This window comes from Palaemon carinicauda, chromosome 4, assembly GCF_036898095.1.
Source record: "Palaemon carinicauda isolate YSFRI2023 chromosome 4, ASM3689809v2, whole genome shotgun sequence".
NCBI classification, from domain to species: Eukaryota; Metazoa; Arthropoda; class Malacostraca; order Decapoda; family Palaemonidae; genus Palaemon; species Palaemon carinicauda.
Window position 1 is genome coordinate 31,574,652 of NC_090728.1, and position 20,278 is coordinate 31,594,929.

A 20,278-nucleotide genomic window follows, 5' to 3' on the forward strand; every position below is an offset into this window, starting at 1 on the left:
AAGAAATGCGCCTTTCTGTCTCGGCAGTGAAAGGCTATCGCTCAGCCTTAAGCTTGGCCTTCAGATTGAAGGGCGTGGATATTTCTTCATCGCTAGAACTCTCTTTACTCATACGTAGCTATGAGCTGCCCCCAGTCGGAAGTGAGACCCCCTCCTTGGAACGTGGTTCGAGTCCTCAGGGTCTCTTAAGAGACCTCCCTTCGAGCCATTACGCCAGGCCTTCCGATCGCCACCTGTCTTGGAAGACGGCTTTCCTACTCGCCTTGGCCTCGGCCAAGCGAGTTAGTGAACTTCATGGTCTCTCGTTACGACATCGCCCATTCAAGGGGATGGGGGGGAGGGTAACGTTCAGGTTCGTCCCTGAGTTTGTGGCCAAGACTCAGAATCCTGGAGTGCCGGATCCTCGGTTCGACTCTTTCAGGATCGCGAGTCTCCGTTCTGTAACAAACGACCCAGACCAGCTGCTACTATGTCCAGTGAGGTGTCTGAGGCACTACTTGAAGAGAACGGCTACAGTCCGTCCTCATGTGCGAGCTTTGTTTGTGAGCACAGGCAGGACAAAGAAGAGGGTCACCAGGAACACCATCTCAGCTTGGATTCGAAGGGTTATCTACCATGCCCTAAATCCTGACCCTCCTCCGTCATGTCGCCCTCGGGCCCACGATGTCAGGGGTATTGCTACATCCCTGGCCTTCAAGAGAAACTTCTCTGTGACGCAGGTACTTCAAGCTGGGGGTCTGGAAGCGTCAAACGACCTTCACAGCCCACTACCTGCAATACGTGACCCACAGGAGCCTTGACACGTTTTCTATCGGCCCTGTGGTGGCTGCACAACAGGTGGTCTAACCTCAGGCTCCTTTTTGGACAAGTAGCAGTAGGTTGAGGGCGTTGTTACCCGGTCTTAGTCTGCGTGAATGAAAGAGTATGTCTGACCCTTACTTCTTTCTTCATTCTCCCCTCTCTTGGGGAAGCAGCATCCTGGTCCTCGCATAGCTGACCTCGACCTCTGCAGGTAACCCATGCTTCTTTGTGCTCCTAGTATTAAGCTTAATACTGTTGCATCTCCCATACCCTGACGAGGTGGTATGGGGAACGTCCTATCCTAGAATTCCTATCTGAAGGGTCTCAAGGTCAACTTCATAGGACGAGTCACACTCTCCTCCTCACACTGCTTATGTAGGCCACACGTTCCTAGCGATGCTAGGAACTTGTGAGGTACAGGGGCTACCTCTCTCTAGTGCTGCTCACTGAGGGATCGAGCCCCCGGGCAAGCCGAAGTCAGTAAGGCTGGGGACTTTCCACCTTTCCTAAGGGGTAAGTCACCCTTTGTAAATAGCGTGGTTTGTATTTCGGTTACGGAACAAATGACAAATTTGAAGATAATTTGTATTTTTCCTAACCATACAAACCTTAGCTATTTACACATATGTGCCCGCCATCCCTGACCCCCAAGTCAAGTCCTACCTCTAAGTGAAGTGAAGCAAGTCACCGGTGTGTGGAGGGGGGAGGGGGTAGCAAGCTACCCTTCCCCACCCCCCGCTAACTAGCGCGGGGGGTAATTAACCCTCGTTAAAAACTATTGGCTCGTCATTTCAGCTACGCTAAAAGTAAACCCTTTGTAAATAGCTAAGGTTTTGTATGGTTAGGAAAAATACAAATTATCTTCGAATTTGTCGTATTGCTTCCAAATTAATGATTTTTATACTGTTAACCTGTTAAGAGTCCCCCCTGGACCAGGTTGCCGCTAACGTACCATCACGCTTTTTTTGCCCTGAGCGGTCATTTCACTAATGATAATTTTTCAAAGTTAATATCATTTCTTTATGCTTATAATTTGTATTTATAGTTAAAAGTAGGGATATTAATTAAATGGTGGAGTAAAGAAAACAATTAACTACTATTATTTCATTTCAAATGGCTACATAATACTGTACTAAATATTCTAATGGGTTCTTTTTATCTTCATTCGTAAATCTTATGCCTGGATAAGCAACAAAAGCAAAGGGACAAGTCTCTCTCTCTCTCTCTCTCTCTCTCTCTCTCTCTCGTTTCCTGTATAGTTTTTCAAATATGTTCGTCATACATGTGTAAATTATTTATCCACTTTACACTCTCTCTCTCTCTCTCTCTCTCTCTCTCTCTCTCTCTCTCTCTCTCTCTCTCTCTCTCTCTCTGCGTTTCTTTTCCTATATAGTTTTGTGAAATCTCGTTGTCCAGTCATTCGGCAATGAGAAGTCATTTTCCGCTTTCGGCATCGAAAGAAAACTTGGTTTCTTCAATATACTCATCACTGGAGGATTCAGAATTAGTGCTTTCATTATCAAACTGATTATCATTATCAAATTCCTCAACAAGAATATCATTTATTTCATCTAAAGAAAAAACTTTCCTCTTTAGACCGTTCATTGCAAAAGGAACAACAAACAACCTTTTCCGCATGAACGCCCGAAGCGCACTGAGAGGAAACCAGTTTTCTAACATCAAGCTACCTTCAGAAAAATAGTTGCCAGACATCATATAAGTTTCTATTTACAGCCCTCATATGCTGAGAGTGTTGCCAAGTGGTGATCCTATACTTACTATACGAGTAAACGTAATATCACGAGACTGACAGCTTGAAAAAGGCAATTAAAGTCATGAACGGAATATGCAGTTGAAGGGGCGGTACCGAGTAGATCGTGGTGTGAACGGTTTATCACGTGGGTGACGCTTAACAGGTTAATCTAGCTTTAAGCTCTACCTAATCAGTGGAGAAAAAGTCTGTAAAATTTTTTGTATTTCTGTAAAATTATCGTCATCTCCTCTTACACCTATTGACGCAAAGGGCCTTAGTTACATTTTACCATTTTTCTCTGTCTTGAGCTTTGAAATCAATACTTCTCCATTCATTATCTCCTATTTTCATAGTCCTCAGCCATGTAGGCGTGGGTCTTTCAACTCTTCTAGTGCCTTGTGGAGCCCAGCTAAAAGTTTGGTGAACTAATCTCTCTTGGGTAGTGTGAAGAGCATACCCAAACCATCTCCATCTACCCCTCACCATGATCTCATCACATACTGTATGGCACTTGAGTAATCTCTCTTATAGTTTCATTTCTAATCCTGTCCTGTCATTTAACTCCCAATATTTTTCTGAGGGCTTTGTTCTCAAATCTACAAAATCTGTTGGATATTTCATTGTCATACCACGGCTCATGTCAATCCAGTAACAATGATCTCAATAAACTGATATATAGCCTGAATTTTATGTGTAATTGCAAGTCCTGTGGCTTTTTGCTGATAAGGAGAGCGTCATTAGCTTACTCTAGGTTGCTAATTTCCTGTTACCAATCCAGTCCTATCCTTCTCTGTCATCCCCAACTGTTCTATGCATTACAAAATCCATGAGGAGGATAAACAACAGGTGACAACACATTTCCTTGAAGTACTCCACTGTTCACTGGAAATTCATTAAATATGACTCCATTAACATTAACTTTGCACATGCTATGCTCATGAACATACTTAATCAAATTTAGATATTTAAGAGGAAATCCATAATAATGGAGGACTCTCCACAAAATTGGCCAGTGCACACTATCAAAGGCTTTTTCATAGTCCACAGATGCCATCAAAAGTAGATTTTTATATTCGACACATTGCTGTACAACATGTCTTGAAATGAAAATTTGGTCAGTACAACTCTTACCTTGTCAAAATCCGGCTTGTTCATCTCTGAGCTTTTCATCAATCTTTCTCTCTAGTCTCTTTTAGTCGTCAATCGTTATCTCTAGTCTCTTTAGTCATCAATCTTTCTCTCTATTCTCTTTAAAATACTATAAATTTTTTACATAACATCAGCAACCTATTTTATGATCATCAATTGTTCCTGCATAAATACAAACTTTCATCTTTCACATAGGCTAGATTATGAGCGAAGCTGGAGTATACGGCAATGAAACTTTTATAACAAGGTGTTATTAGCCGAGAGTGGGGAAGTCCCCACCCCCTGATTGCTCTCTGAGCACTCATTCTGATTTCAACTGTCGGTAAGACTAGACGTTCTGCCTCTGGCTGGAGTTCTTGGCTTTTAATTATTTTTTTTTTCAGCATTTTTGTGATTGTTTGCTTGTCTACAGTTAAGTAAACCTGACTTTGAGAAGTTTCTTTTAAGTGACTTTTGAAATTACAATCAGCCCTTCGTCTTTGCGAGTTCTATCTTCGCAGGTTCATTCATTTGCGATACTTGGAATTGTATCCTACGAAATAGAAAATCACGTATTCGTGGTTTTGCGATGAAATACTCTTGCGGCTCGATGATTTCAAACTGACTGCATTCCTTTGCACCTGGAATGCCCCGTTCCATTTTGCTCTGCACAGGACAACACCCCATCTCTCGCTAACTCGGCCTTAGTCGCACATCATTCTTACTCTATCTCACTTCAGTCCTCTTTGTGTAGAATGATGTAATGTATAAAAGTGGTGTAAAAAACTTGTACAGTACATATCCAGTGTGTTTATAGTGATTTCAGTAGTATGAAGTGTGATACATACATTGCGCTACCTCATGGGCCAAACAGTCGATGGCTCAAGAGTTGCATCGTGGTTCAGATTTACTGCGTAGAACTTCATACGTACTTAAATAGTGTTGTACGGATACTTTTTCTTTAAATTTTCATTGTGTATTAGTGTTATTATTATATTAACTACTGCTTAGTATTGTATACAAATATCATTCTTTATAGTAGTAATATAGTTATTGGGTACATGTGCCGTGAGTTGGAACAGGGCGATTTGACCTGCGGAAAACAGTGATTACTTATGAGTGTTACCTTAGCTAATTAAGTTGTACTTATATTACAGTAATATACACTACAGTATCAGTGAGTGTTGTTAGATAGGAACAACGGTGTTTGTTAATACAGTATTTACGTATAATTGTGGTAATGATTCTTGTTATGGGTTCTGTAGTCTTACTGTGTACTGCATTACATGCAGGTACAGGTACAGTTACTGAAAGGTGTTTATGCACTGATATAATATTTATACTGTGATAGAAACCAAGTAAATACAATATAGTGCAATACTGTGGCTTAGCTAGTGTGTTAGTCAACTGTGAGTAGGCAATTGGCAGCGAGTTGACCCACCCTAGGGCAATAAGCATTTGCGTATTCTCGCTTTCTGTGCTTGTCTTTGTTACCTAATTCCTGTGAATAAGTAGGGCCAACTGTAGTCACTTGAAAGGGGTTATCTTCAGCCCCTTGAGATGGTCTTCCTGATTGTCCTCCCCCTTACGGGTTTGGAAGGAGACAATATCAGGAGGAACAAGCACTAAATGGAGTTTCCTTTGGTTAACTGCTATTACTGTGTTGGAGAATGTAAGCTAAACATTTATTTAATTTTTATATAGTTTACATTATTGAAGACATTCCCTATTTTAAGTGCCTCTGGGTTTTCTTGCTAGGAAAAATACCTGGTATTTCCTCAACATTGAAATGTGATCTGTGTTTTTACATGTGCCATACATACATATTAGATTTGTAGTGTTATTTGCATACTGTAGTTTGTTAAATAACACTGTACAAATCTAGTATGTACGTACTGTACTGTATGTACTGTAGTTGGTTATTTAACTTTACAGTATTAGATTATGCTTTTAACAAAAGCCTAAACTTTATGATCCATGAATTGATTCCTCAAACCGTAGAGTTGGTGTGTGCTTTTTGTAAATATACAGTAAGGTAAAAATACAGAAAATGGCAATGCAGTATAGCTCTGTCCTCTGTTTATTTGTAAGGGATAAGACAATATTGTAAATGGCATTACACAAAGTATACTGAAAAGTATTATGGTTTATGAACCTAAAGAAAAAGGTCTCAGGGAAACTAGAAATAAGTGGGAAATTATAATAATGTATCAAAGAACAATATATAACAAGTATCACTGACACGTAAAATGGAAACCAGACATAAAGATACCATATGTGCACAGACTAAGTAGTGAAGAAAGTTATTCCCATGATCTCAACCTTCCCTGCCCCATGCATTGACCAAACCTCGTTAACTTTTTACATTTATGTTTCATAAGGAAAAGAGCTATAGTTCAGTAAAGGAAGAGACAACAATAAACATTACATACAAAGAAAAAGAGTTGTGTGTAATTAATTATATAAAGATATTTTCTCTTCAACTATTTATTAATATACTTGCATTTTATAACATTAATTGTAAAGTTGGTAGCATCAGGAAAACATAAACAATAGTTGCTGCCACCCAAATACCATGGGAAACAGGAATAAGGGAAATATGTAAATATAGATTTATATAGTAAAATGAATAGACTGTAATGGTTCTCACCGTTTGAGTACCCAAGTAACTATCAAGATAATTGTTTGCATAGTATCAATGAAATATGGAGTTTGTAATTAAAAGTATTAATTTTTTTCAAGTTTCAACTGCAGTAGGTCTTAAACATTAGAGTGATCAAGTAATTAACTATCAAGATAATTGTTTGCATAGTATCAATTAAATATGGAGTTTGCAATTAAAAGTATTATTTTTTCAGTTTCAGGCCTTGGGTTTGGCATGATTTCAGGAGCTTTTTCTCTCATCAATGTTTTGGCTGATATGACTGGACCAGGCACTATTGGAATGAATGGAGATCCCAAGCAGTTTTTCATAGCATCTGCAGTCACAAGCCTTGCTTTTATTTTACTTCATGTATTCTGGGGCATACTTTTCTTCAATGCCCTGCATCGTCGTGCATATCTTCAATTAGCCTACGTAGTCCTTTGCCATCTTTTAGCATCTTGTATTGTAAGTATATTTACTTTGTTGTATAGTATTATATATTTGTTGAAGTGGTCGAGGCCAGTTGGTGTGTTGATACAATTTATAAACCATCTTATTTTTACATTAACATAAATACATGGCTTGAACAAACAGACTAAGTGCTAAAAAGTAGCTGCTTACAATAAGCTGAATAGTTGTGAGAGTGAGTAAGATTTTCTCCTTTAGGTTCAGATTGTCTCACCTGTCTGGCTCCCATAGTTGGTTATTGAATAATGTCTGTTGCTTAAAATTTTAGAAATGTGAAGTAGTAGTCTGGTTAGCGCACTATCATATGTATTTTGGGTTGATTGTACGATTTTATGAATCCTGTATTCTAGATTTTTTATTTTCCTTATTGAGATTCTGTCTTTGGTTTTTGGTGTTTCATACAGTATTTTGTATATTATGTCATCCTAATCATCTGAAATTTGATATTTGTGAATTTAATGTTGGAGATACATTTGTTGTTGTGATAGATCAGAAATGTTTAAAAACCTAATTTATTTCTAAAAATCTTACCTGGTGTTCATATTGCTTCTTCTCCAGAAGCCCAAATAATCAACACTTAACCATCAAATCTTAAAAATTTCTCATTTTTTTCACTTCAATAATTAAATTCTCTTGATAAGGAAATGGATCTCTCTAGCAATAAGGATAAGAGCCCAGGTTGCTGCTTCTGTTTAGCTAGTCATTCACTCATCTTTATCAACCGGCTGCGGTCATACTTAGATTATTTATTATCTTAGACTGTTTACTTACTTCACTCAAATATGCCTTTCAATGGTTTAGTTAGCAGTTGTTGCTTGGAATATTAGGAATTGTTTTAGGGAGATCATGATCCGCATTCCCTTTGTGTATCGTGTAGAGAGCAATTCTGTGATTTAAATAATTGTTGCGAAGAGTGGGTTTCGCTCTTGGTACCTTTCGTGGAAAAGTTTATTTCAATGGTTGCTGATCAAGTTGGCAGTTCTAAGCACAAAAGAAACTTGCAGTTAGTTCACAGGAGAAACCTTGGAAAACTACGTTAGTTGACAGTGGGGTTTACGACAATATTGTCATGCCTCCACCTTTAGACAATACACTACAAACAGCCTTCCATATTCTTGGGGGTTAGGTAACAGAGACAGACACGAAGATTGAATATCTGTGAATGCTTGCTGCCCTAGGGTGGGTTAATTCATAACCTACCAACTGACTTACTAATACCTACCTGTGGTTGACTAACATACTACGGTAGGTAATCCATTGTCCCATCAAGCAGCTGATCATTGGGTAAACTGGGTCCTAAAAAGGTGCAATGCCGTGGCCTCCTTATTCCAAAAGCAGATTGGACGGCGAGAGATTTTAAAGCTCAGAATACTTCTGTGAAGGGCCCTTCTGTTCCCAACGGAGGAGATCGAGACGATAGCCGAGAAGTGAAGGAGAGCCAGCCAAGACACTCTTCTGCACCGGGCAGTGTCTTTCTGGCTGCCACAGTCCGCCTCCACTTCCTGTCATGCAAGATCTTCACCTCCTGCTAGGCAGGCACCTAGGCCTGCACCTAGGATTGATTGATTGATTGATTTAAAGTTTTCAGGCATCCTGACATCTAAAGTCATTGATGCCTGCACCTAGTAATGACTCTCCCCCTGTCCCTTCTATTCCGAGGTGGGGAACAAACCAGCATTCCTTTTAGAGCAGACAGAGTCAAGGGTGTAGCCGACAAAGGGAAAGGCTGAGGACAACAACCCCAGTAGGGTGCAAATTATGGGGTATGAAGTTGAATCCTAACAAAACTCAAAGTATGATTGTAAGTAGGTCAAGGACGGTGGCTCCTCAACATCCGGATCTCAGTATTGATAATGTTTCTCTAAATATGTATGACTTTCAAAATTTTAGGTGTGATTCTCGACAGTAAATTTACTTTTTCAATATTAAACTTACCCGATGATCATATAGCTGTCAGCTCTGCTGCCCGACAGAAAAACCTACGGGCGGAATACGCCAGCGATCGCTATACAGGTGGGGGTGTACATCAACAGCGCCATCTGTCAAGTAGGTACTCAAGTACTCTATGTCAACACAGAACCAATTTTCTCTCTGTCGTGTCACCGGCAAGACCTACTGAATACGCTCTTGTTTTCTGGATTGATTTTCACGTTATTTGGTGAAGTATTCATCTCTAGTTATTAGCTATCGCTGTGCAGAAGTTATCTTCAATACTTCCTTGCATTCTTTTTGGATTTGGATTATTTGTTGACGACTTGGATAGATTTTGAATTCCCCCCTTTGACTAATTCAAGATGTCTGACCCTTCTCAAGTCCCCAAGTACAGGAAATGTAGCGCTAGGGACTGTTCAAGGCGTCTTCCGAAGGCCTCTATCGATCCGCACACCGTTTGTTCCAATTGTAGGGGTAGAGCCTGTCAATTGGAAGATCGATGTGAGGAATGCGCTGGGCTTTCGGAATTCGAGTTTCAAGAATTCCTGAAATATGCACGTAGGCTAGAGAAGGATAGGATCAGGAGGAGTTCGTCTCGCTCAATTGATTTTTCCTCTCCCCATGCCCCTCAACCTATTCCTTCCCCTGTAGTGGTTGCACCCGACCCCCCTGCAGCTCTCATCAACCTTCAATGGCGGATGTGATGCGTGCCATTCAGGCTCTAGGTGAGAGAGTCGAGTCATTGGCGAATGACCGCAATCAACTCATGGCTGACGTCAGAGAGTTGAAAGGCAAAAGTGCAGTGGGAAGTGAAGTGAGTGTCAGTGCAGTGAAAAGTGTCAGTGTTACGCATGAGGGTGCGTCTGTTCGTGCCTGTCGTCCTCCCAGTCCGGGACCTCTTGCAAGCTCCCAAGCCCAGGGGAGAAGCAATGTCGTACGACCAAAGGGTTCGACAGGCTTTAATCAGCGTACAGACGTACCCTCCGTGGTTTCGGACGTATCTTACCGAGATCGTCCCACCCACAAGAAGACGAGTGAGCTCATTTATTCCTCGCCTGCGGAAGAGGTTTCTAGACAGAAACGATGGACCAAGGTCTCACGGCCTCTTAAACGTAAGGTCCCTTCCGAGCTAGTCCAACGGCCCAGGTGTAGCCACTGGGTCAGTTCGGACTCGCTGCAGTCCTCCGACGACTGCACACCTCCCAAGAGAGGCAAAGTGGTACCGCAACAGGCAGTAACTCCGTCTGTTGCCGCACCCGCTGTTTTAGACCCTCAGTCACAACGGACAGTAGCTCCGTCTGTTGCCGCTTTTGTAGACCCTAAGTGGTCTTTACTGCAGTCTATGCAGACTCAGTTAGCTGCGGTTATGCAGGAGTTTCGTGCGGAGAAGGTTGACGCTGCACCCGTTAGCCTACAACCTGCCACGGTTGTGCGCCCAGCAGACGCTGAGGCTGCCTGCTCCCACACTCCGGCTGTGAGAGCTCCTCCACCCATGCGCAGTCGACCCTGCCAGACGCATGCTGACGCTCACAGACGCACGGAGCACTCCGTTGCCGTGCGTGAGCTACCACAACAACAGGAGGGTGGAGTTAGGCTGCCGTGTTTTGACGCGGTGCGTCAGCCTCCGCAACCCACGGTGGTCTCCGCTACCCTTCCACAGTCGGGAGTAGACTCTTTGCGCACCCACTCAGCTTTGGTTGTTGCCAGTTCTCAGACTGACCAACAGTGGCATGATGTTGGGTCCAGTGCAGCCACGCATGCACCCGTGCTGCCGGACTCAGCCGTCCAGCCCACTCCGTTGCCTCTTCCTCCTCAACATTCAGACGATGGTATCTCTGATGATGACGAAGCTGCACATCTTGACGACCAACACTCTGACATCGAAGAACCCAAGACCACGCCTCCCTCCTTAGACTTTAGGAAAGTGCTTGCGCTCTTTAAGGATTTATATCCAGACCAGTTTGTGTCTGCAGCACCACGCTCGCCTCCCTCTGAGTTCGCTTTAGGCATGCAGTCAGCAGCTCCTGCCTTTACGAAGCTCGTACTCGCTCGCTCGTCCAAGAGAGCTTTAAGGGTACTGGGAGAGTGGTTGCAGTCCAAGAAGCAACTGGGGAAGACATCCTTCATGTTCCCCCCAGTCAAGCTTGCTTCCAGATCTAGCGTCTGGTATGCCACGGGAGAGGTTCTCGGCTTGGGAGTTTCTGCCTCTGCCCAGGGCGACTTCTCAAGTCTGGTAGACTCTCCCCGCAGGCTGGCTATGAGACGCTCCAAGATTTGCTGGACCCCTTCGGACATGGACCATCTTATGAAGGGAGTTTTCCGCGCTTTCGAAGTCTTTAACTTCCTGGACTGGTGTTTGGGAGCTTTGAGCAGGAAGACCTCCCCTTCTGATAAGGAGACTTCCATGCTCATCATGTCCTGCATGGACAAAGCCATTCGGGATGGTTCTAGTGAGCTTGCGGCTTCTTTCGTGTCTGGGGTACTCAAGAAGCGAGATCACCTTTGCTCCTTCTTGTCAGCTGGAGTCACCCCATGTCAAAAGTCGGAGCTGATGTTTGCTCCACTCTCGAAGTGTCTTTTCCCTGAAGAGTTGATCAAGGAGATTGCTGCCTCCTTGATCCAGAAAGACACCCATGACCTGGTGGCGTCATCCGCACGCAAAGTCACCCCTTTGCCCTCCGTACCTAGACCTAGGATGGACACTCCAGCGTCAAGGTTCATTCCGCCCTTTCGTGGCAGAGCCTCCAGCAGAGGAGGTGCTCGTGCCGGAAGTCAACGTGGGAGCAAGCAGAAGGGTTCCAAGTCCTCTAGAGGCAGAGTCTGACTGCCACCTTCTTCAGACAGCAGTGGGAGCCAGGCTCAAGAACTACTGGCAGGCCTGGGAGAACAGGGGCGCAGATGTACAGTCTGTGAAGTTACTCAGGGAGGGGTACAAGATTCCATTCTTGCGCAAGCCCCCTCTAGCAACGACTCCCATCAACCTCTCTCCCAGGTACAGAGAGGAGGAAAAGAGGCTAGCTTTACAGCAAGAGGTGTCTCTCTTACTACAAAAGGGAGCGGTAGTCATAGTCCGGGACCATCAATCCCCGGGCTTCTACAACCGCCTCTTCTTAGTGCCGAAGAAGACAGGAGGGTGGAGACCGGTGCTAGACGTCAGTTCTCTGAATGTTTTTGTCACAAAGCAGACGTTCACCATGGAGACGACAAAGTCGGTTCTAGCATCGGTCAGGAAGGAAGACTGGATGGTCTCGTTAGACCTAAAGGACGCGTACTTTCACGTCCCCATCCACCCAGATTCCCAACCTTTTCTAAGGTTCGTTTTTGGGAAGGTCGTATACCAGTTCCAAGCCCTGTGCTTTGGCCTAAGCACGGCACCTCTAGTTTTTACCAAACTGATGAGGAATATTGCCAAATTCCTGCATTTAGCAAACATCAGAGCCTCCCTCTATTTGGACGACTGGCTTTTAAGAGCTGCGTCAAGTCGTCGCTGTCTGGAGAATCTACAGTGGACTCTAGATCTGACCAAGGAATTGGGTCTCCTGGTTAATATAGAAAAGTCCCAACTCGTCCCATCCCAAACTATAGTTTACCTAGGAATGGAGATTCAGAGTCAAGCTTTTCGGGCTTTTCCGTCGGCCCCCAGAATCAGTCAAGCCCAAGTATGCATCCAGTCCATGCTGAAGAAGGACCGGTGTTCAGTCAGACAGTGGATGAGTCTGATAGGGACGCTTTCATCACTGGACCAGTTCATCGCGTTAGGGAGACTCCACCTTCGCCCCCTTCAATTTCACTTAACTGCTCACTGGAGAAAGGACAAGACGCTAGAAGCGGTCTCAGTTCCTATTTCCGAGAAGATGAAGTCGTCACTGACTTGGTGGAAGAACAACATTCTCCTCAGGGAGGGTCTGCCACTGGCTGTTCAGACCCCCGACCACCTTCTCTTCTCGGACGCATCGGACACGGGCTGGGGTGCGACGTTGGACGGTCGGGAATGCTCGGGCAAGTGGAATCCGGTTCAAAGCGAGTTACACATCAACTGCAAGGAGCTACTGGCAGTTCATCTGGCCTTGAGAAGCTTCAAGTCCCTCCTTCTAGGCAAGGTGGTGGAGGTGAACTCCGACAACACCACAGCACTGGCGTACATCTCCAAGCAAGGAGGGACTCATTCGATGAAGTTGTACGAGATCGCAAGGGACCTCCTCACCTGGTCAAGAGATCGAAACATATCCCTTGTAACGAGGTTCATTCAAGGCGACATGAATGTCATGGCAGACCGCCTCAGCCGGAAGGGTCAAATCATCCCAACAGAGTGGACCCTTCACAAGAATGATTGCAACAAACTATGGGCATTGTGGGGCCAACCCACCATAGATCTGTTCGCAACCTCGATGACCAAGAGGCTCCCAAATTATTGTTCACCGATTCCGGACCCAGCAGCAGTGCACATAGATGCCTTTCTTCTGGATTGGTCCCATCTAGACCTTTATGCGTTCCCCCCGTTCAAGATTGTCAACAGAGTACTGCAAAAGTTCGCCTCTCACGAAGGGACAAGGTTGACGTTGGTTGCTCCCCTCTGGCCCGCGAGAGAATGGTTCACCGAGGTACTGCAATGGCTAGTAGACGTTCCCAGAACACTTCCTCTAAGAGTGGACCTTCTGCGTCAGCCGCATGTAAAGAAGGTACACCCAAGCCTCCACGCTCTTCGTCTGACTGCCTTCAGACTATCGAAAGACTCTCGAGAGCTAGAGGCTTTTCGAAGGAGGCAGCCAGAGCGATTGCTAGAGCTAGGAGGACATCCACTCTCAAAGTCTACCAGTCGAAGTGGGAAGTCTTCCGAAGTTGGTGCAAGTCCAAATCAGTATCCTCAACCAGTACCTCTGTAACTCAGATAGCTGACTTCTTGTTATACCTAAGGAAGGAAAGATCCCTTTCAGCTCCCACGATCAAGGGTTACAGAAGCATGTTGGCAGCAGTCTTCCGTCACAGAGGCTTAGATCTGTCCAACAACAAAGATCTACAGGACCTCCTTAAGTCTTTTGAGACCGCGAAGGAGCGTCGGTTGGCCACACCAGGTTGGAACTTAGACGTGGTACTAAGATTCCTTATGTCAGCAAGGTTCGAGCCACTTCAATCAGCCTCTTTTAAAGATCTCACTTTGAAAACTCTTTTCCTCGTCTGCTTAGCAACAGCTAAAAGAGTCAGTGAGATACACGCCTTCAGCAGGAACATTGGATTTACATCTGAAACGGCTACATGTTCCTTACAGCTTGGTTTTTTAGCCAAAAACGAACTTCCTTCTCGTCCTTGGCCCAAATCGTTCGAAATTCCAAGCCTTGCTAGTTTGGTTGGAAATGAACAAGAAAGAGTACTATGCCCAGTAAGAGCTCTTAAGTACTATTTGAAACGGACTAAGCCATTACGTGGACAATCAGAAGCTTTATGGTGTGCCATTAAGAAACCTTCTTTACCAATGTCGAAGAATGCAGTTTCTTATTATATTAGACTTTTAATTCGAGAAGCTCATTCCCATCTGAATGAGGAGGACCATGCTTTGCTGAAGGTAAGGACACATGAAGTTAGAGCTGTCGCAACTTCAGTGGCCTTCAAACAAAACAGATCTCTGCAGAGTGTAATGGATGCAACCTATTGGAGAAGCAAGTCAGTGTTCGCATCATTTTACCTTAAAGATGTCTAGTCTCTTTACGAGAACTGCTACACCCTGGGACCATTCGTAGCAGCGAGTGCAGTAGTGGGTGAGGGCTCAGCCACTACATTCCCATAATCCCATAACCTTTTTTAATCTTTCTCTTGAAATGCTTTTTATTGTTGTTTTTTGGGTTGTCCGGAAGGCTAAGAAGCCTTTCGCATCCTGGTTGATTTGGCGGGTGGTCAAATTCTTTCTTGAGAAGCGCCTAGATTAGAGGTTGTGATGAGGTCCTTTAGTATGGGTTGCAGCCCTTCATACTTCAGCTCCTAGGAGTCGCTCAGCATCCTGTGAGGATCGCGAGGCTCAGTAAGGAAGACGTACTTAACCCTGGATAGGTACGATGGGTCGTTTGCGACCCCGAGCGTAAAAAAAAAACAGGTTTTTTTCACGTGACTCACCCCCGTGACTGAATTTGTGGGTGATCGACCTGCAGGAGGTGTCTCCCCTACACGCTCTAGTAGTGTCCAGATGTGCATTGCTGTAGCTGTACTCCTTCCCCGATTTCTGAGACGCGTCGGGGTCGAGCGCGACCGAGTTTACCCTTCTAAGGTAGTTTGCATAATTATCAAAGTTATTACGTATTATGAAATTGTCGTAGAATGGTGCAACTTGTATAGGTTATCAGTTGTGGAAAGTCTTGGTGGATTGTTTGGCTACCATGTGCATGATTTTTTTTTTAGTTAAAATGTCGTTCATCACCACGAGGACCATTTTACCGCGAGTGCCCCTTTTTCATTTTTTTTTCATTTTTTTGCCAAGTCATTTTTCCGTAAGATATTGCCAAATAGTGTCGTAAAACTTTTGCTTGTTTAGTGTTGGAAAGTGTGTCTAGATGATCTGGCTACCCATGCGTGACTTTGTTTTTGTCAGATACGACGTAGTTATTGGTATATTGGGTATTTAACTGCGGTTACCAATTTCTGTTTTTTTTCAATATTTGTAAAAATTACTACGTAGTAAGGAATTGCCGTATATTATTGATTTTTTTTTCATGTTTATGTGTTAGAAAGTGTGCCTTGATGGTTGGGCTAACACGTGCATGTCTTTTTTTTTATCTGAGATGCCGTATATTAGAATGTCGGGCATTTTACCGCGAGTGCCCCTTTTTCATTTTTTTGCATTTTGTTGCCAAGTCATTTTTCCGTAAGATATTGCCAAATAGTGTCGTAAAACTTTTGCTTTTTTAGTGTTGGAAAGTGTGTCTAGATGATCTGGCTACCCATGCGTGATTTTGTTTTTGTCAGATACGACGTAGTTATTGGTATATTGGGTATTTAACTGCGGTTGCCAATTTCTGTTTTTTTTTCAATATTTGTAAAAATTTACTACGTAGTAAGGAATTGCCGTATATTATTGATTTTTTTTTCATGTTTATGTGTTAGAAAGTGTGCCTTGATGGTTGGGCTAACACGTGCATGTCTTTTTTTTTATCTGAGATGCCGTATATTAGAATGTTGGGCGTTTTTCCGCGAGTGCCCCTTTTTATTTGTTTTGCATTTTTTTGCTTAGTCATGTTACCGTAAGGAATTGGCAAGTAGTGTCGCAAAACTTATATTTTTATAGTGTTGGAAAGTGTTTCTAGATGATCTGGCTACCCATGCCTATTTTTTTTTTAGCCAGATATGGCGTATATATAAGTATGTGTTCGATTTTCCTGTGATTGCCATTTTTTCGTTTTTTCCCATTTCTTTCAAAATTACTACGTACTAAGGAACTATCACAGAGTAATGATTCATTTATATGTTTATTTGTCGGAAAATGTGCCTTGATGGTTTGCCTAGCACGTGGCTGAATTTTTTTTTTTCTGAAATGCCGTATATTAGAATGGCCATTTTTCCACGAGTGCCCCTTTTTATTTGTTTTGTATTTTTTTGCTTAGTCATGTTACCGTAAGGAATTGGCAAGTAGTGTCGCAAAACTTATAATTTTATAGTGTTGGAAAGTCTTTCTAGATGATCTGGCTACCCATGCCTATCTTTTTTTTTAGCCAGATATGGCGTATATATAGGTATGTGTTCAATTTTCCTGTGATTGCCATTTTTTCGTTTTTTTCCATTTCTTTCAAAATTACTACGTACTAAGGAACTATCACAGAGTAATGATTCATTTAGATGTTTATTTGTCGGAAAATGTGCCTTGATGGTTTGCCTATCACGTGGCTGAATTTTTTTTTTTCTGAAATGCCGTATATTAGAATGTTAGCCATTTTTCCGTGAGTGCCCCTTTTTATTTGTTTTGCATTTTTTTGCTTAGTCATATTACCGTAAAGAATTGGCAAGTAGTGTCGCAAAACTTATATTTTATAGTGTTGGAAAGTGTTTCTAGATGATATGGCTACCCATGCCTATCTTTTTTTTAGCCAGATATGGCGTATATATAGGTATGTGTTCGATTTTCCGGTGATTGCCATTTTTTCGTTTTTTCCCAATTCTTTCAAAATTACTACGTACTAAGGAACTATCACAGAGTAATGATTCCTCTAGATGTTTATTTGTCAGAAAATTTTGTTTACTTCTTTTTTGATTGAATATCATCAAATTTTTTTAGCTAAAATATTATATTGTTTTACATTTTTTTTTTTTTCGATTTTATTTCCCTTCAAAAAAATTTTTTTGGCTCAGAATTTTAATTTTATAGTCGTAAAATAATCGACAATTATCCAGCAACCCACCATACAATTTTTATGCATATCCAATAATAATTATATTAGTAAATAACACCTTGAAATTGACATACCCTTCCTACATTTCAAGTGGCAGATTAGGGAGTCTGAGTCAGTGTGGTTGGCGGCCATTTTGTGGACATATCCGAAGCGTAAGCTGCCCTATCTATATATATTCTTGTTCCCTATAGAATTTGTGATATTTTGGTATATTTTTACCTGCATAAATATCATATTATATATTAAATACCTGTATATGTATTTTTTTACGAAATTTCTAAGTACTCAAAAAATTACCTCTAGATATGGCCCCTGATATAAATGTAATTTACAAAATAATGAAGATTTTTTTACATATTTCTATTTTAGGATAACATATGTTTATTCCCTAAAAAAATTAGCCACTTCCTATTTCATTTGGGTACCCAAAAAATTTCATGAAATTTGGACAAATTTTTTTGGCCAAAAAAAGTTACCCTTTTTTTCTCATTTCAGATCTTCACCTCCATGGGTCTGACTTCATCCAAAATACATCAAGATGTGTCCTAAACATTCAAGAATCAATTCCTAAAAGGATTTGTGTATATATGTATAAACTTTTTTTTTATGAATTTTTGTCAGGTCTTTTTTTTTTCTACTTAATTTTTTAAAATATTTATAATAAATAGTTTTTCTGCAGATAAGTAGTATTTATCTTTACAGTTGTTTTAAGCATTCATTGAAGTTTTTTTTGGCAAAAGAAAAAAGGAGGTTACTGCAAAAACTGATTTTTCAAGAATTTTTTTTGGCGTCGGGGTCGTTCGCGTCCGAGTATACCCTTAAAGGGGTGTCCGAGGAGCGTACCTATCCAGGGTTAAAAAGGCAGAGTAATTGTTCAAGTCGACTTCCTTACCAGGTACTTATTAATTTTATGTTTGTTATTTTGAATAACTGCTAAAATGGAATACGGAATACTTAGCTCTTAAGGTTAACATATATGCTGGTCTCTACCCACCCCCCTGGGTGTGAATCAGCTATATGATCATCGGGTAAGTTTAATATTGAAAAATGTTATTTTCATTAGTAAAATAAATTTTTGAATATACTTACCCGATGATCATAAATTAAAGGACCCACCCTTCCTCCCCAATAGAGACCCAGTGGACCGAGGAGAAAATTGGTTCTGTGTTGACATAGAGTACTTGAGTACCTACTTGACAGATGGCGCTGTTGATGTACACCCCCACCTGTATAGCGATCGCTGGCGTATTCCGCCCGTAGGTTTTTCTGTCGGGCAGCAGAGCTGACAGCTATATGATCATCGGGTAAGTATATTCAAAAATTTATTTTACTAATGAAAATAACATTTTGAGAAACATCTAAGGTCTGTGTCTTCTTCAATTGCACAAAAAATAGGCTTATTGAGAAAGTCTTTCAAGATTTTCGGTGATCAATCTATTCTGAAGAAGTGTTTTAATTCTTTCATTCTACCTTGTTTTGAGTATTGTTCTCCTGTCCTGTCTGGTCTTCAGCTGCTGATTCTCATCTTAATTTGTTGGACAGAAACTTACTGTCTACTAAATTTCTTATTCCTGATCTAGATATTAATCTCTGGCACCGTCGTTCAATTAGTTCATTATGCATGTTGCATAAGATTTTTCATAACTCTGACCATCCTTTACATTCAGATCTCCCTGGACAATTCTATCCTGTTCGTAATACTAGGCAGGCAGTTAATTCTAATAGCCAGGCCTTCTCCATCACGAGGCTCAATACTACGCAGTACTCTAGAAGTTTTATTCCAGCTGTTACCAAGATGTGGAATGATCTTCCTAATCGGGTGGTTGAATCAGTAGAACTTCAAAAGTTCAAAGTTGGAGCAAATGCTTTTTTGTTGACCAGGCGGACATGAGTCTTTTATAGTTTATTTATGACATATTTGTTTTTGATGTTGTTAATAGTTTATATATGACATGTCTGTTTTGACATTGTTATTATTTTTAGAATGATTTATTGTTAATTTGTTCTCTTCATTTATTTATTTCCTTATTTCCTTTCCTCACTGGGCTATTTTTCCCTGTTGGAGCCCCTGGGCTTATAGCATCTTGCTTTTCCAACTAGGGTTGTAGCTTGGATAGTAATAATAATAATAATAATAGGGGCTGCCATTCCTTCCACAATGTCACCTGTGGGAGGATGTATGCAACCCAGATGGAGTAGGTGGTGGTATCATGGGGGGAGCAGTGGACAGTAGCCATTCTTCCTTCTGGATACCTCCTTTTGTTCATCAACCCTCCACTACTAATTCGACCACCAGCAACGTCATCGTCCTGTTACCAGGTGTCAGAGGAGTTCTTATCCTTTTGGGGAGAAATCCAGGCTATGCTAGAGTGGGTTACTTTTCAAGAGATCGACGACATCTCTCCAGTTTCTTCAGTCGATTCTTTCTTGTAGAAAAGGCCTCTGGAAGCTGGATACCAGTCATATACCTGTCAGCCCTGAATGAGTTGGTTATAAACATTGGTCAAGATGGAGACGTGCAGCCACCCTCACTTTCTGCTCCATGTAGGGTTTGGATTAGAGCTCATGATGTCAGGGAAGTAAGCACGACCCTAACATTCTGTAACAATCTCTGTGTGGTGCAGGTCTCCAGAAGCATCTTGAAGCAGCAGAACACATTTACTGACCATTACTTACAGGAATTGACCCACAGGTTCTTAGACACCTTTTCGGTAGGACCTGCAGAAACTGCAAAGCAAGTGGTTTAGTTACCTCGGCTCCTCTCTCAGGACCATTAGTATTGGATCGAAGTTGGAGGTTGCATGTTAGACTGTGATAAAAGTGAAGATTGACTGGCCCTTTCCTCTTCATCTCTCCCTATCTTGGGGCACAGCATCAGAAACCCCAGTTTTTCTATCAAGTAATATGCAAGAAGGGCCATTCCCCACAATTATAGCAAGTGGGTGTGTTTTGTAACCAGGCTAACTCATTGACACACATGTGCCTCATTGTTACTTCACAGAGATTTTCCACTCTGCATCCTTTATTGTACAGGCTGTGGACCTGCGGGTAGTGCTAAATCACATTGTCTCTTTCACTGAAGAAAAAGAATAGGATGACCCCAAGAGATGATGAGATTAGCATGCTACTATGTGTGCATGCTCTTCTACAGGAGTACCATCTCGACTGTTTGCTCGTGCTTGT

The 20,278-nt window shown here is 42.1% G+C and overlaps 1 protein-coding gene across 1 annotated transcript in view; it reads left to right on the top strand.

Annotated features, from left to right (window-relative positions):
- The window catches only part of aph-1 (gamma-secretase subunit Aph-1), a 79,423-nt gene that overhangs the window by 46,886 nt on the left and 12,259 nt on the right, over positions 1-20,278 (top strand). Inside the window, exon 4 of the mRNA XM_068372124.1 lies at positions 6,541-6,791. Coding sequence (XP_068228225.1) covers positions 6,541-6,791 — 251 coding nt within the window. The remainder of the gene's footprint in view (positions 1-6,540; positions 6,792-20,278) is intronic.